This window comes from Coffea arabica, chromosome 2e, assembly GCF_036785885.1.
Source record: "Coffea arabica cultivar ET-39 chromosome 2e, Coffea Arabica ET-39 HiFi, whole genome shotgun sequence".
NCBI lineage: Eukaryota > Viridiplantae > Streptophyta > Magnoliopsida > Gentianales > Rubiaceae > Coffea > Coffea arabica.
The window spans coordinates 48,154,549-48,173,117 of record NC_092313.1 but is presented as its reverse complement, the minus strand read 5'-3'; the positions used below and the strand labels follow the sequence as shown (position 1 = coordinate 48,173,117).

General features: G+C 32.1%; 1 protein-coding gene across 1 annotated transcript; it reads right to left on the bottom strand.

Moving 5' to 3' along the window:
- Nucleotides 1-8,109: 8,109 nt before the first annotated feature.
- On the bottom strand, nucleotides 8,110-17,048 carry LOC113729762 (probable ADP-ribosylation factor GTPase-activating protein AGD11). Its single transcript, XM_027253997.1, has 9 exons — nucleotides 17,006-17,048; nucleotides 15,593-15,676; nucleotides 14,016-14,100; nucleotides 12,778-12,853; nucleotides 10,048-10,211; nucleotides 9,736-9,964; nucleotides 9,509-9,625; nucleotides 9,313-9,408; nucleotides 8,110-8,391 (listed from the first exon to the last, which is right to left on the bottom strand). Exons 1-9 carry the CDS (start codon nucleotides 17,046-17,048, stop codon nucleotides 8,110-8,112), a joined length of 1,176 nt encoding a protein of 391 aa, XP_027109798.1.
- Nucleotides 17,049-18,569: the final 1,521 nt, after the last annotated feature.

The window sequence follows — 18,569 nt, the reverse complement described above, 5'->3', positions numbered from 1 at the left end:
GTGAGAGATATTTATGTTTGCATATGAATCAAATGGACTATGATTTGCTTGGTTTTCTAAGAAGTCTGATCTGAGTATAACTTCAACTAACTAGGAATTCTTTTGGCTTTCATATGCCCATGAAGAGTTTGAACAAATATACAAAGCAAATATTAAAAACAAAAAAGAATAAATCAATTTTGCAAATTATTATGTACCTATAGACAATGCACGTGTGGGTAAGCACTAGCGTGGCCAGCTTTACCATTATAGTTGGTGAAGACAAAAGCAACAAGAGAATTGGTTCATTTTAGCTAATTTTTCCTTTCTCTTTTTTCTAAATCTCTCTCTCTCTCTCTCTATGTGTGTGTGTGTATGTGTATGTGTCTCCTATTCTGTCATAGTCTACTAAGCTGGTGTATATAATATGCGTGAGAGAGTGGTGGCCTGTATATAATATGCATGAGAGAGTGGTGGCCTCAGTCCAACACTGTCGAGGGCCGGCAAACTTCACCAAAGGAGATAATGCAATAATAATGTAGTTTAAAAGAAAAAATTTATTGAAATTATGCCCTTAAATTTTCCTTTAGATTTATCTTGACATCTTTACTTTTGTAGCTTTTAAATTAGCCACGTAACTTTATGTTGAATATTTGCAGTTTGTTCTCAAAGATTACAAAGTAAAAAATTAGTCTAATAATACTTTCAATTTGTTAAAGTAGGTTGCAATTTGTCCTAATCAATTTTCTCTCTTTTTAAAACTCATGTGAGCCTGATGTGAGACACATGTATTTCTTTGTATTCCATTTTTTAATTACTATTTTTAATATTATGGATTACAATCTTGTGAGTTGAATTATTTCATAGCATTTTTAAAGAAACCTTGGAATTAGATACTTTGTGTTTCTTTGTTTATCTACGCATGCATGTTCATGTATTAGATTTTCCTTATTACTTGTTTAGCATGACTGATACGCTCCTCGGTCAACACGTTTCGAGACACGTAGCACGTTTGCCCAAGGATCTAGCGAGACTTCCAACCGTTTGGATTGCGACTCCTAGAATCAAGAAGGACGATACGACTTGACTCAAGGCGGTAGAACGGCGACTCCAATTGAGGTGGTTACTCAAGTAGATAGGCCGGACGAACAATCAAGGACAATCGCGAGATTGCTCAAGAACCCTTGTCAAGCAAGTAATGGAATTGTAACTCTTGAATGTAAGAGAAAACAATACTGAAATTTATTATCAAAGTGTCTAACCCCCTTTGCTTTTACAAAAGGAGCCTTTTTATAGGCTAGAGACCTAGGGGCCTAATCCTTTTTAGACATGGATTTTGTGGCCCATCTTCCTACCACTAGCAAGAGTAGTTCGGTCCACAGTTAACATAAGTTGGGCTGAATTACTTAACTCCACTAATTAACTAGACCAAGTAATTAAAACATGACACTATAACAACCAACTCAACTAACGAAACCAACGACTAACATTACTTGATGCTTCATTGACTTGGATCAATGTCTAGACAACTTCAAGCCTTCAATGTCTCTATGAAAGCCTTGAGTCAAGGCCGCCATCCATCTCGCCATCCGTGCACACATCAGTCCCCTCCTCTTGAGAAGGATTTGTCCTCAAATCTGAATGGAGATAAATGATACTAACAAGAGGTAGTAGTATGACACCTCAAATCGACAGTGCGCTTGGAGGTTAGCTACATTGGGAACAAATGAACGGTCACGAGCCAAGTTAAATGTCGTTTGGTCAGCTTCATGAGGCTCTCAAACAAGGACATGCGCCAAGATAGGAAAGAACTTGTGTAAGGCTCGTGAAAATTCCAGGTAGCAATCCAAAGCTCTCTAATCAGCCTTCGGCCATGGATTGTCATATTGTCACCTACATAATAAATCTCATAGTTAGTGGTCATAGGCATACAATTGTGCAACAGCTTACCATTCTCATGCACAAGATAAGGATCTTCATAATGATGCTCATGGAAGCTAGAGAAATCCCGAATCTAGTTGTTCAAGGTGGTATGATTCTTCCCTGGTTGTCGCTGATTTGGCACAACTTGCCTATCTGGAGGTGGAACATTGAACCAATCGGGTTGCACTTCCCTAGAAGCACGAACCAGCTAGGTAAGACCAACATTCGGATCTTGATTGACACATTTGTGGGCATCACCCGACATAAGTGGCAGCAATGAAGTGAAACGCACTCCATACGAATCGCATGGATTTGCGCAAGTTCGAGTTGGTAAAGTAAGCTCCTGTGACCAGTTTTTGGACATGTGAAGAAGCACGAACGTGTACCACTTTTAGCAGGAATAAGCACGAAATCGGGTTGCAAGTCTTTAATCATAGTTGGGAAATTTTGGACAGCGTTACAACCTACAAAAACAAAATAACGTTCAACTTGAAACAATTCAGAAATCGGGTAAAGAACTAATGGGACATTATTAGCTAGATGGTAAGAAGGTGTAGAACAAGATTTAAATGAGAAAACTCCCTTTGACACTTCAATATTCCTTCCACCAATTGATTCAACTTGAGATTCCAGTGCTAGTCCTTTACACTTCTCATCAACACCTACATAAGAGCAACAAGAGTTAGTGCTAGTAACATGCTCAAAATAAGGCAAAGGTGATGAATGAACCATAGGTAGAGAACAAGAAGTAGAATCTGGAATTTTCCTTTTAAGATGAGTTCGAATGAATCCTCCAATGCGCGGACAGGTTTGAATGGACATTGTTCCATGAATTGATACCAAAGAGATTTAGTTCCTAGAAGACAAACTCCATGGAAACTCACAAAGTGTCCAAGTGACTTTGGGATGGAACATGCCAGGACCAACTCTACTTGACTTTGTTTAATCTGCACAAACGAAGAGATACCAAACAAAACACATGTTAGCCGGTTAGCAAACAAAATGTTCACACTTTCAACCTTTGTAAACACGGTCAACCCCTTCTCTTTACTCTTCACTAAGGCTAAATTATTCTTGCCTTTTCCCACTCCATTCTTCTCGGGCCATTGCTCACTCATTGTACATGAGGTTTGATTTTCATTGTCTAGCTCATGTTCATGGCTCGGTTTCAACTCATTCATATTTGGCTCTTCAATCAACGAGGGACTAGAATGAAATTTCCCTTTATTAGCACCGGTTGACACATGATTAAGTTGCTCCAAGTGTGAATCCAGCACTTGGCTAATTCTTTCCATCATAGAATCAACCAATGCTTTAGTCCGACTTCGGAAATCATCGCTTGATTCACAAAGTTTTGACTCAATTCGAGAATTGTCGAACTCCTTGTCTTGATTGTCAAGGTACTTCTTAGATGAATCTCGTTTGCTTAAGGTTGACCTCGATTTATATGCTCTGCGCAAACTTCTTTGCTCCTTCTCATACTCATCACAATCTCGTTTATACCTTTCATATACACACGAAGCACGGTAACGTTCCATCTCCTCCCAGAGTGAACGAAACTCATGTTGTGAACTAGATTCCATGGAACTAGAGTGCTTGGGAGTAGGCCGCTGGGAACCCTTCCTCCTGAGAGGCTCATTCTCCAAGAATTCTTGGTTGTATGAGTAAGAGGCAACTTCCCTAGGCATGATTACGTGACCTGCCAAAATGGTTAGCAAAGAAAAAGAGATTCCTCACGACACACAAGCTCATGTGTATGTGCTCATCACTCGTGTATCACTCAAAGCACTCAAATAAGCTTACCAAAATTCCTCACCTTGCCGGTTTGAGTAGTTGAGAAATGCCGCACAAAAATCCAAAAATTGTTCACCCACTTTCACACGAGAGTAACCAACGAGCAAAGATACGTTGGACACACTTGGGATGCTGTTATATGACTCAAATAATGCAGGTGAGTAGCCCTAAGATGATCGATACTAGATAAGACACAAAACTCAAAAGCTGAAATTTTGGAATTCCTAGAAAGAACTCTACCCGATGACCCAATTTCTAGAATTTGTTGGGTTGCTGTTTGCGCCCTTTTGGTCAGGTTTTTGTGGTGTTTTGGGTGCTGCTTTGGGTGAAGAGTCAGCCCTTAGATTTGGTCAGCTCGGGCCACAAGGTTCTGCCCAACTATGTTCAAGTTCACGGGCTTCGTTGGAGAGTAGAAACGGTGTGGCAGTTGGCTGGGTTTGGGAATCTGATTTGGTTAGTATGTGGGCGGTGAAGGTCGTTCAAGGCTTTGGGAAATGATTTGGTGTGGCGGTTGGATGGGTTTTGGGAATCTGAATTGATTAGTATGTGGGCGGTGGAGGTCAGTCAAGGCTTTAGGAAATGATTTGGTGTGGCGGTCGGCTGGGTTTGGGAATCTGATTTGGTGTGGCGGTTGGCTGGGTTTTTGGGAAACTGAATTGGTTAGTATGTGGGACTGTTTAGGTCGGTCAAAGCTTTGGGGAATGATTTGGTGTTTGGCCGAATAGCTTCTTGGTAGCCTCTAATCCCAAAGGGACTAGGATTAGTTGTAGTTCAAGGTGGGGCTTGGTTCACAATTAGGAAACTAGAGCCAATATCTTTTATTTCCTTTTTTTTTTCTCTTTCTTTTTCGTTTCTTTTGTTTCTTCCTCCTTTTTTTTTGGCTCAATCAGATTTCTTCAAGATGCAATTCCAGCCCCAAAAATTTCCTTGCATTCGGTTCAATATCCAAGATTCGCCAAGACAAGACTGAAGTTGTTTCAAATATCTAGAAACCCACGATTTTGGTTTCAAGAAGTTCCAAATCAGTCTTTGGTAGGCCAAGATTTTCAAGAAATTTGTTCAAGAAGCTCAAGAACTCACCCAAGTATGTTTTGGTATTCAAGTTTTGCAAGAAAACAACACAAAAGTTCGAGAACAAGAGTAAACAGGTTCGGTCAGCCCCCAAAAGAGAATTCCAGCAATGACACAAGGAAACAACAATCAGGTATGCAACTCTCCTTTTTTTTTTTTTAAAAAAACTTTCGCTGGGTTGTCTACACGACCCAAACACACAATAACCACAAGAGTTTTTCCACAATGTAGGCAACAACCAACAGCAACGAGCAAACCAGAATTCTGGACAGTTTTACAACACCAAACAAGACCACTTGAGAAACGACAACAAGAGAGGGAACCCTAGTTGCCGCGACTCCTCTTTCTTTCTTTCTTTTTTTTTTTAATTTCTGGGCAAACAAGGATGACCCACACAACTAAACACAAGCAACAATGGATGAATCTGGGAAATTTAACGCAAAACACGATGCAACAAATCTGGAAATTGCGGATAGTGAACTAACCCACAAGGACAGATTTGCGACGACAACGCAAGAGACACTACGATGGCAGATTTGTAAGACAGCGCAAAGGCACGCTACGGGCAGAATTTTAAACCAAACGACAACACCACTACGGTCAGATTTCAAGACAATGCTTAGACACAATAACGGATAGAATGAGAAAACTCACGATAATGAAGAGACAACGACTACAGACAGATTACGACGCGACAACAATAAGCAACTAAACGGACAGAATTTTTTTTCTTTTTGTTTTGAACAATGCAGCGGAACACAAGGAACCCTAGATGACAAACAAAGACAAAACAATGGATATAACAGATTGATACCTCAACCTAGGCTCTGAAGCCAACTGATACACTCCTCGGTCAACACGTTTCGAGACACGTAGCACGTTTGCCCAGGGATCTAGCGAGACTTCCAACCGTTTGGATTGCGACTCCTAAAATCAAGAAGGATGACACGACTTGACTCAAGGCGGCAGAACGGCGACTCCAATTGAGGTGGTTACTCAAGTAGATAGGCCGGACGAACAATCAAGGACAATCGCGAGATTGCTCAAGAACCCTTGCCAAGCAAGTAATGGAATTGTAACTCTTGAATGTAAGAGAAAACAATGCTGAAGTTTATTATCAAAGTGTCTGACCCCCTTTGCTTGTACAAAAGGAGTCTTTTTACAGGCTAGAGACCTAGGGGCCTAATCCTTTTTAGACATGGATTTTGTGGCCCATCTTCCTACCACTAGCAAGAGTAGTTCGGTCCACACTTAACATAAGTTGGGCCGAATTACTTAACTCCACTAATTAACTAGACCAAGTAATTAAAACATGACACTATAACAACCAACTCAACTAACGAAACCAACGACTAACATTACTTGATGCTTCATTGACTTGGATCAATGTGTAGACAACTTCAAGCCTTCAATGTCTCTATGAAAGCCTTGAGTCAAGGCCGCCATCCATCTCGCCATCCGTGCACACATCAATGACTTAAATAATTTTCTATCTAAAACTAGAAGAATGCAAATTAAATTTACAATTGATTTTTACTAAATATGAGGAGATATTTGTGTCTATCACCTTAACTTTCTTCCCTCATAGATGATCTCATTTTGTATTTTATCAAAAAAATAACTTTTCTCTATGTTTAGGTGACTCAATACATTTGAACTCCATTATTGAGTTGCAACATGTAATTTGAGAAAACTTTTCTAAACTATAAATGAACCTACAAATTGTTGCACCTACCAACTCCATTTCTAGGCCTTTTTTTGCTTTTTTTTTTACTTTTTTAAAAAACTAATTACTATTTTTAAAATAGTTTTGTTAATCATCATTCTTTTTATTTATTTTGCTTAAAAATGTGTTGTAACAATAATTGGCTTATTACTTCATTATAAGATTGAGTATTAACTATAATATGGTGCTGTAAATTAGGCATTTGCAATGAAATAATATTGTTTTAGTAAATTCTTTTAGCACTTAATTATTTGGGTAGAACTATGTAAAATTTTGGGATACTATCTATTAAATGTCCACAAGAGAAAACCTTTTATTATATTTAATTATAAGTTAGAATGTGCAAAAACATTTCCATTCTTTTTGTCCTTAAAAGAAGGAATATCCTCCCTTCCCAAATATGAGAGTGGGAAGAGAACTAAAACTATGAAAGATAACGTCAATAATTGAGTAGCTATCTACCTTTCATTTGATTAACTAATAATATTAGCTACACCTAGTATTTTTTAGAAAAAATCATGAAAAGTCCCCCTAAGGTTTATGATGTTTTGTACTTTACCCTCTAACGTTATCTTTTTAACACTTTATCCCCTTTGTTAGTCCACCTCAACAAATGATCTATTGAAACATTGAACTTGAAGAAAATGCCCCTCATTTAAACCATTAAAATTTCTGATGAAAATGCCCCCGTCTGTTATTTATAAAGAAACAGTTCCCTTCAAGTCCAGAAATATTGTGTTATCATTTCACGATTCATCAAAGTCTTTAAACTTGTATGCCCTACATTTGAAGCCAAAAAAGGGAAAGAAAATGTCTCAAACTTCTTCAAATCATTTTGTTGCACTTCCTCTAGATGTTGTTCATCACAACATCTAAAGAACCAAATCAAGAAATTTGTGGATGTGGTAAAATAGCACCCTTAAGAAGATCGTGGACTCTAAAATATTCCAGGCAGAGATTTCTTGGATGTTCAAATTATAAGGTATATGATAAATTAATATCTTTTTTAACTTTTAGACAAAATAATTTGAAAATAATTTATTTTTTTTTAGAATCGTTAAGCATATGATTTCTTTCATTTTTTCTTTGCAAAATATATTTTGCAAGAGCGGGCTTTTTCCCTCCAAGAAAGGCATGTTTGGGAAAAAAATATTGCCCGACCTAAACCCATAGGGAGTTTTGTCCATCCATTATTTTATTAGAGATACCATTGTCCTTTACATGTTAACCGTTACCACAGTTACTACTTGAATGCTTTAACTACCAGTCAAGGGGACAAAATGCAAAACACTCCAAACCTTAAGAGGACTTTCCCTGATTTTTCCTTTTTTTTTTACAACCATATCTTACTGTAATATCTAACAAAACACATCATGAAAATGAACATACAAGCATTACATGGGCATAGGTCAGTTTAGTTCAATGCACTATTTGGCTTTACTTGCTTTCCACTGAGTAACCTAATGGACTAGCAAATATTATTAGTCCATGGAGAAAATAAAAAGAATATTTGATCTAATGCACTTGGTAGGTTAAGAGAACTTCGAAAAACTTTAAATGCTAACCTTTTTACATCTTTAAAACATTCAACGTACTAACCTTTTAACTTTCACCAACTATTGAGTAAGAGGAACACATTCAAGTTCAATTTCCAACACTCCTCTTTCAACATTTTGGAGCTTAAGTGCTATTTCTTGCTTCACCTTACCTTCATCTAAGGAAATAATACCATCTCTTACAAGGGTGTTCTCTCTACTTGCTTTCCACTTTCCGAGTTGCATAGGCTCATGAAGTATGGAAGACTCAAAGGCTTTGGCAGCAGAGACTAGAGGTTGAATGTCGATCTCAGCTTCACCCATAAAGTCATCCGTTGTAAATGTATCCTTGTCATATACAAGCTGAATAGAAGTGTCAAAAATAAATGCAAAAATGAGATAAGGTCACAAATTAGTTTAGCGAGAATTTTTTTTAATAATGTAGAGACAAAAACTTTTTTTATTATAATATCATGAGACATATTAACTATTAAAAGGCACAAACTTAAATAAAATTGTAATACTCTTTCTTCTACTCTATAAGTATCACACATAAAACATTAAATCTTATGTTCTCTTGCAATCTCACTGATTATGGCTTTTTCCACTAATGATTTCGAATATCAAGAGTTTCTAATTAATTTATTATAAATACTTATTATAAATACTTATAGAAGTTATTTCAAATCGTTTTAATTGCTTTACTTTTTAATCATGACTTTGCTTTCTAACTATGAGAGAAGAATAAATTTGGTTGAAGAGACTAGAATTGTATGAACTCTTACATATTGAATATAAGAATACAACGAGTACTTAGATTCACATATAGACGGAAGAAACTAATTTATTTGTTAATGGAGGGAGTGAACCATGGCATATTCAAATGTTCATTTAACTAGTTTGGTTGATATATATATATATATAAAGATCATAATAATGTTATTTAAGCTATAGACTATCCAATAAAGTTGATTTCTTTGAATTTTTGGATCAAGTAACTCATGATACTAATTTTTCATTGTGTAAACGATGTTAAAAATACAAATTAAAGACAATAACATTGATATGATTTTTCCATGTCAAACTTCCTTTCAATTAATTATAAGAAATTATTGTGTTACAAAAGCAATCCATTATATTTCATATTGAATTTTGAATAAGTTTTTATTAAAATTGCAAAACTCACAAGTTCTTATTTTTGAAAACTTAGGTTACTTTAGATAATTGATGTAACAAGTCACCAAAAGGAAAAAGAAAAAGAAGTTCATAATAATAGCACCTTACCAATTTCAGAGGAGGAACATTTTCTGGAATTGACAACATTAGCTTTTCATTCCATACTGGATTCAGGTTATTCTTTATAACCCGTGTCTTTACTGACTGCAACAAATTTACTCATCAATGTTGCTTCTACTATAAAATAACAAATTTTACCTAAACTATATGAAAATATCAAAGTGTTACTAGAAAAGAGAATTACTTGATTCCCTAGTGAGAGGATGACATAAGGATCACTCGTCACCATATCTCGAATAGCCAGGTTCGTGCCTCTAACCACATTTACCTTTATTAGTCCTATAAATTCGACCATACCTGCCTATATCCAGTACAACAATCTAAGATTCATTACATTAAAAAAATGAAAAAGTGAAAAAAAAAATTCATACTTTTTTTATGAGTTAATTTGCAGTAACAGAAAAATCATACCATTGAGTTACTCTTCTTTGTGGATCTTTGTTCGGAACTTCTTCTCCAACTATTACGGAATGCTTGACCCAAACCATGGATACGGTTACTGGTTGTTTGCTTCTCATATTGTCTTTTCTCTAAAGTGTAATTACAACTTACGGAATTGCAATAGGATGAGGATGGCGATGGCAAGGTGCAATACATCAGCTCATCACAATTAGAAAACTGTTGTAACTCATATTTTCTCCTGAAACATCCATAAGGTAAATGCTGATTTGCAGAAATAATTTTTATATTTTACTAATCAGTTATTTGTCAAACATCAATTACCTAATAAAATCAGAGCGTTCTTCAATGGATGAATCTAGTTTTGGTTTTTTGTAGTTTTCTGGAAGAAGAGCTTCATATTTCAAGTTTACAGCAGTATTTCCGCCCATACTAATCAAAGTATCAACTTGCTCATTTGTCCATTCATCAAGTTTCACAGATAAAACCTACAAATGATGAACAAATAGTAACATGATTTATTAATAAAAATTTTATATTTTTTAAAGGTATCAAACAATTATTACATCTACTTAAGAAAATTTTGAAAAATCTATGAACAAAAAATAGAAAGAAGTGACTTCATTTTCCTACTTAATTTTTGGTAATAGTCATTCATGTTCTGGTAGTGATAGTACAAGGGAAAGTAATTCCATCTACTTTTATACTCTTGAATAAAAATAAAGTTGGGTAAGAAATTTTACTTATAATGACATTTATGACTTTTGTATGTACAAAATTTTTTTTACCAGAGAGAGAGAGAGAGAGAGAGAGAGAGAGAGAGAATAAGATTAAAATTAGATGACACGCGACCATAATATGGCTAAACCAAAAATTATTAAATTATATTTATATGAAATCCTTATCTTTTATATAATTTTTATATAAAATTCCCAAATCATAACATATATAATTTTTATACAGTATGTCTTTTACTAGAAAGAAAAGAAAAAGAAAGAATAAGATTACAATTAAATGACATGCTGCCTTAAGTAAAAAATTATCAAATTACATTTCTATATAATTCTTGTTGTGAGATTGCTAAATAATATTTTTCTATATTAATGACAACAATATTTTGACAAATAGGAGATACCAAAAAGACAAAACTTAACTCCTACAAGTGATAGAACATATTTCAGTAAAATGAAGAGAAAAGACACAATAAAGGAGGAGAAGAGAAAAATTAAGTGGATAAAAGAGGCCATACTTCTTTATGGTTTCTTTGATCAAGGGAATCCCCATGGTGTTTCATGTTAATGCTATTAAATCCAATACTAATATTTAATATTCCAAAAGAATGCCACATGATTTCAATTAATATTATTATTCCCAATTTTGTTCCTACTAATAGCTCCATAAAATTTTTGATTTTCAATCGCCATTTTCATCCACTATTCCATCAAATATAAAATACTATGCAAATAATGCTAGTTAGAGAATAGTTTGCACTTTCTTTTAAAAAATTGCAATATCACCTTAAGCAGGTAATCCAAAAGAAATTTAAGTGAAAATTTTAAATGTTTTACTCCTACATTTGCATAACAAAAGAGATTATATAAGCATGTCACAAACACTTAAATATTAATTGTAGCACAGATAAATGAAAAAAATTTCATATTACTGATTTAAAATTTTTTATGTCATCCTAAGTAAGCTTAGAAGGTAAATTAAAACAAATCAAAACCTTACCTCATCAGCACTTTTTATGTCACCACTTACTCCTACATTTTATTTAATTAGTTTTTGTTTCTTTGCTACTAGTTATCAGCCTATTCAATCTTCCTTCTTTATCTATCATATTAAATTTGAAATATAATTATATTGATCAAGAAATTACAACAAGAACTATAAGCATATACGCAATTATACAACTTAAAATCATCACAAAATTATAGAGGAAGTTACTAAGTATCCCAAATGAATTAAACTTCAAAAAGGAAGTCTCCTTTAGAGGTTTCATATTCCATGCTATCAAAATCTTATTAAGTGAATGTTTATTTTAATTTATTTTGTGTCTCTCATAAACTAAAAATTAATTTCAGACTAAAATTTTATATAAAATCATACTTGTTGGAGCAATAAAGATAGATTCTGTGAAAGTTTAAATCCTTGCAAAATTTGCCTTCTTTTGTAGAGTACTCTTATAAAATTTTCTTTCTTAACTTCAATAAGACTAGAGGGAGGGTGCGGAAAAAAAACATTAGCATCAAAATATAAAGAGAAAATATCTAAAGTTAAAACTTCCTCTAAGACTATATCTTGTTAATCGGATACTTGTATTGAGAATAATGAATGTCCTTACTCAGTACTGCATAGCCATTATAAAGATTGAATAATTCATTTCTAATAAAATCAAATACAAGACATAAAGATAAAAGATGAATAGTTATAATTGACTCTTTCCATCAAGAAAATCAAAACTATTCAAAACCAACTTAGTTCTCTTAATTGGTCCTTACTTGCTACTATGTACAGAAAGTTACACTATTTTTTTGATATCCACCATTGAAACACATTCTTGGTTTTATAGAAGTGTTTTTTTTAGTTTAGAATTTTGGCCCAATAAGAAGGGTTTAGTTTTATAAGATTGATGTGCTCAATCGTTTCTACATAGAATTACATAAACCAAAAGCAATAGTTCTTCATCTTATTTGGGGTTAGACTAAGTCTTTTTGGTGGGTAATTACTTCCTAGGGTATCATTTTGTTTGAACAATAAATGATTTTACAAGTTTAGTGCTAATAAAAGATATATATTTGATTTTGCTATGTGAATTGCTTCTAACTTTTTCACAAAAAACTGATGTAGTACCTTATTTATTAAAGTATAGTTACTGGCAATCCACAATATACAATCATAGTACTAGTGTTAGTATATAAATATAGTCAAGAGAATATCAAACCTATATGATGAATACTTTTGTGATATGCAATCCACAATATACAATCATAGTACTAGTGTTAGCATATAAATACATAGTCAAGAGAAATATCAAACCTATAGGATGAATACCTTTGTGATATGCACCCCCAGACTTCTGTGAACTCCAGAACACTTGATACATATAAAAGCTCCAAAATTGAATGATCTGATAATCATGAAATAAGTTCTATTGAGTCATAGACAAAGGATGTAAAAACAATAGTAAAAGAAATACATAAAAATCAAAGCACCACTGGAACAAAATATCTAGCTACAGACTTTAAAGTTCATGTTTGACTAACACAAAGGAAGAGTAGAAAATGTCACAGACAGTTGGATATAAAATTCTATTGTCAAGTAAGATATCGGTCCATATAATTACAAGGCAAATATTCTTTTTCCTTTTAATTATTTTACCAAATGATCGAATGCTCTACATTCTCCTATAGGTGTAATTGAGTAAACCAATGTTATTAGCATCTACCTTTTAAATAGAACTATATGCATGATAATTAATTGAATAAAATCATATTGCTCCAAAGATTTCGAGAATTTTGAGGTTGGCTGATGATATCGCTATAATTATGGCATCATTTTTGTGACTCAATTTCAGGGCAGGTCACTAAAAAGAAATTCTATAGCATCCATGTGATACTAAAATATGTATAGAATAAGAATAGATGAATTCTAGACATCTTATAAGTATTATATTTATTTGAAAATGTCAACTGCTATTATAAATGGGGAGAATTAGAATTCTTTTCTAGGAAATATAATTCAAAGGGAAAAAAGAAACAAAGAAAAAAGGAAGTAAAACTCAAGGGGGAAGAAGAAAGATTACCTCTCTCATTTTTTTTTCTTTTTTCCTTAATTTGGCTTTGAAGTAGGTATTTCTCATAGTTCTAATTTACAATATTACTTTAAATAGGCCATCTTCAGTCCTTGGTACTTAAAGATTCTTTTCATACAAAAAACATGTCATTATTTTATTTCTAAAAAGAAAAAAATAGAATCTTTAGAAATGTTTATTGTTGCTCAAGACACTTAATGTCAAAAAGTCATAAGATCCTTATAACTCATACAAGTAATAGATAAACATACTTTAATCCTTCCATAAAATTTCGTAAAAAAGACAATTTTTATAGTGACATCAACTAATGTAGCTAAACATAAATTCGTATAATATCTAATCTACTTTAAAAAAAATATGAAGAAACATAAATACTATTTAGAAACGACCTAAGTATATAAAACTAAAGAATATCACAATAATTGAAAATCTAAACTAAAAAAATCAAGAAGTTAACAATTTAAATTCTAATACTCACACCCATTTTGGTTCAGGTGATCCACAATCTGCACAAAATCTATTGCCTCGTTCAACTAGTAGACTTTCCAATCTTCTTTGAGGACCTAATCAGTAGACAGATAAGTTTTGAGAACATCTAAAGTTAGAAAATTAAAATTAAGTAAAACTACAAAAAGGAACCATTACAGAAGCAATTTTAACTTTGTAAATGTTCATGATAGTGAACTAATTATGATGCAATTGCTTTAGTTGTTTCTAACTAAGTAATGAGTTAATAAATACTGACTCGATTACTTGACAATCGTGTGTAAAGAATTTCAATTTAATAAACAGGCATGCACGGTGCTAACCAAATTGGCTAAATGAATATGAAATTATAACAATACACCAATACCATAAAATTAACCTCACACCTGTTAGACTAAGTTTAAAAGATTAACTATATATTAAACTAATCTCATATTAAGTATATCAAATGGATTTGCACCATTGTTGCGAAAGAATAGCTATTCAAGGGCAAACCATGTAGAACTAGTATTAAACCATTGCTAAAACTATCTATATTACTCTTTTCCAATCTATTCTAAAATAATATGAATTCCAATGTTACTTTCTTAGGGTAAAGTTTCAAAAAATGAAATAAATATTAAAGTAAAATAGATGATATATACTCAAATAGCAAGTGATACCAATTAAGGATTACAACACAGTGATCAAGTACACAATATTATATAGTGTTCATGGATTTTAGTCTTTGATCTTATGCAACAAAATACTATAGCCTTATTTGGTGATTACCACTTGTCTTCAAATAAGAAAACTGAAGATTTTGTATATTTCTCTAGAATTGTTAGATTTAGTCATTGTTGTAGTTCAGAATTTTTGAAAGTACCAAATAAAGTACGAAAATAATTGTGTTTCTCAAAGAAACATAATGTATAATATAAAAGGTGCTCAATCTTTAACAGCAACAATTGAAGCATTTAAAATATTGCATGATGATAAGAAATAAAGCAATAGTGTTCCAAATTTTCTTCTCTTGTTTATTTTTTTCTACAACTAGATCACTATATTTATAAATATTGTACAAGGAACCATCTATGCCTTAAAGAAAAATGTCAAATTGACTTTCTTTCATGATCTGCAAAACAAAAAAAATTTATATTATTATATCATAATTAATGAATGAAAATTTAATACAACAAAAGAAAGTTTTTAAAATCAATTGAGAGAAGACCAAAAAAAAAAAAGAAATACTTCTAGATGAGAATTCCCTAATCAAAAGGCAAATTGTATATTGTAGAAGGAAATTACTGAAGTTTTTCTACCAAATCCCCAATACAGTAGATAAGATTTGCCTCAATAAGTTGGATAAGATTTTCTATTTATTGATTTCTGATAAACTATTATGAATTTATATAAACCATGTTATTCTATGTCATTTCTTAGCAAGTTTATTACAAAAACTTGAGTTAAATAAACTAAAATAGAATCTTTGAGGGTGAAAGTTATAAGGTAATGATATTGTCAAAGATACTCATGGTTCAGTAACATTGGGGTTAGGTCAGAAATTAAGCAATAAGACATCACACGTACTAGAAGAAAGATTGTGTCTTTCGTTTGACAAGCAACTATAACTTGGAGAGGTTTCCATTTGTAGTAGGTCAGAGAGGCAGAAACCTGACCAAGTAAAGATAGAAATGTCACATATTTACCACATACAAAATAAAAATTTGAAATTAGGACTATAATTAAACTCAAACTTTTGTATCTATTAATAATATAGCTCTATCTTGGTAATGAAATCACAAATCAGTAGAAAAATAAAGTCATCATTTAAAACTCCCTTAACAACTAAATATGAGAACATTTTTTTGCATTGAACTCCTACAACTAGGTAGTCCAAACTAATGAAATAAACTTATAGTCAAATAAAAAATCATTTAGCAGCCAACTAAAATGATAACTAAAAAATGCAAAAATAAAATAGAAAATAAAAAAAGAAAGACACTAGTACATAATAATTATGGCCATTATCAAATAAATATAAATTTAGAATGATACTAATAATAGCAATAGTAATACAAAATTAGCACAATTATCATCCTTCAACTCTACTAAATTTTTAAATTGATGAATTTATAGATATAGTATCTACAATTGTGTCATACAAAAGTATAAGTCAAAATACATATGATCAATGATCCAAGGACTTCCTATTATATTGTAAAACTATTAACATCCAAAAGCAAAATGCCATTTTTGTTTAAGCACAACTATTAAGATGTAATCATAGCATAACCAAAAGAAAAAAATATTTATTCATTATTATGTCCAATAATGTGATATTGATGTTTACATAGCAAAATTTTCATTTTTTCTAATTGGAGTGTATAGGAGAATATTTTAATTAATTTTACCTTGAGATGGTAGATTGTTTGGCATACAAATCTATCAATTTTACTAAAATAGAAAGCGAGGGGAACAAGAAACTTGGCCTCCTTCTAAATTTAGTTACGTTATCCTAATATTAAGCACTTGAAACTTTTCTAGCCTTGTTAAATATAACTTGAGTATAAATACTAGATAAATCAAGAACAAAAATTGACTGGAGGGAAAAGTCCTACAATTCGATGAAGCATTAGCAATCCGATTAGATTCACGAATATTGCATAGAAAATGTGTTCTATAATTTTTTTATTCACATTTTTGGAATAATTCTATTAATGAAATGAAAATAAAGAAAAAATTTCAATTTTAACACTTTGGTAATATTAGTTTTATAAATATATGGAAATATCATTTGTATCCTCATTATTATGATTTGTCAAGAGACAAGTATTAGTGTAAAATCTCGAAGAGAAATGCTTGTCAAAAAATAAAATCCAAATTTACATGACTTTCATCGTCAAGAAAACAATTATAATCAAAACAAATTTTTGTACAATCTTCTTCACAATTACAATAAAACTTGAAAACTTCATCTATGGCAAAAGAGAAATTGCTTACCTGAAACATCGTTTCTATTTGTATTCCCTTGTTCCACGGACATTTTTAGTCCCACAGACACCCCATTTAAAGAAAATAGCATTACAACGCCATTAAATCCATTCTACTTTTCTATCCTGCATCAAAACATGAAAACCATAAGAGAAGAAATGCAAAATAGATTAAAAAGAGACAAATAAAATTTAAGGTTATAGAACATACCCTTATATCATCACAAGAATACTCTTCTACCAATATCTGATTTGAAATGATTAGTTAAAGAGAAATCAGCCTTTGAAAAAATTATATACATGTAGAAAATAAAGGCCTTTCTCATACATCAATTAACTTTTCAAAGTGTTAAATATATATATATTTTGTAAATTCAAAAGAATTGTGATGCATAATTGTTGGATGTGTAAAAGACCATATGTACAAAGAAATAGATGGGAGAAGATTTAAGATAAGATGAATCAGAATTCAAGAAATTCCACACATTGTAGATGGATTCCTTAATGATTTCCTTATTCTCCCTTTGTTTTTCTTCTTCTCTCTCAAGAACATGAAACAAAAGTCAATGATGGATAATCATAATAGATTATGGTTGGAAAAGTAGGAAGTTTTTCTGGTTGGAAACTTACCAGACAGACTAGGATCTTGTGCTAACATTAGACGCGCATGCTTAGCGCTTATTCACACTTATGGTCATATTTAATTGGGCTTAACTATGTTAGCTCTTGTCAATTTGGAGCCGTTACATCCCCTGTGCAGAATAAACAAAACTACTAATATTTGAGAGTAATGGATGAAACTGGCTCCAAAGTAAACTGTATATGATGATATTTTAATCTAATTTGTTTAGATCATTTTGAAATAATTTTTTATTGATCTTGATTAAATTAATCTAAATTATAACAATTCCACTAGTTGTTCGGATTAACGCAAATGATCCACGACATGCAAGTCATATTAAAGATGAAAGATTTGTCAAATTAGTGTAAATTAGTTAATTTAATTAATTTACAACAAAATACTTATGTCAACCCATGTATTGAATTCTACTTTGATATCTTAAAAAAGTTTATTTCATATGGTTTGTTGAGCTAGAAGTCATCCAATTTGCATGGATAATTCTGAAAGGTTGTTATACAGTTATTTTTAAGCCAATCCATTCCATAATTTTCTCTTTAAATCCAAATCTTACGTTCTTGTTGAAACTTGAAGATCAAAGGTTTAAGGTGGTCGATACGATATGAGTTCAAATCAAATCAAAGTCAATTTAAAGATTCAAGTCAATTCCAAATCTTATGATTACATAGAAGTTTAATGAGCAATTATTCAAGTATTTGAGACAGAATTATAAAGTCAACTATTTTCTACGCTCAACTGTATGAGATGTCCTTATCAATCGAAGAACAAGTTCTTTTGACCCTTGATTTGAATTGTTTGAAGAGAGAAATTAGAATATTATTATTTTATTAAAAATTTATTCATAAATTGCAAACTTTGTTCTTGAAGTCAATAATCATATTAGTGTAATTTTTTCATGTCTTTTGTTTAGACCAAAAATTTGTGTATACACTTT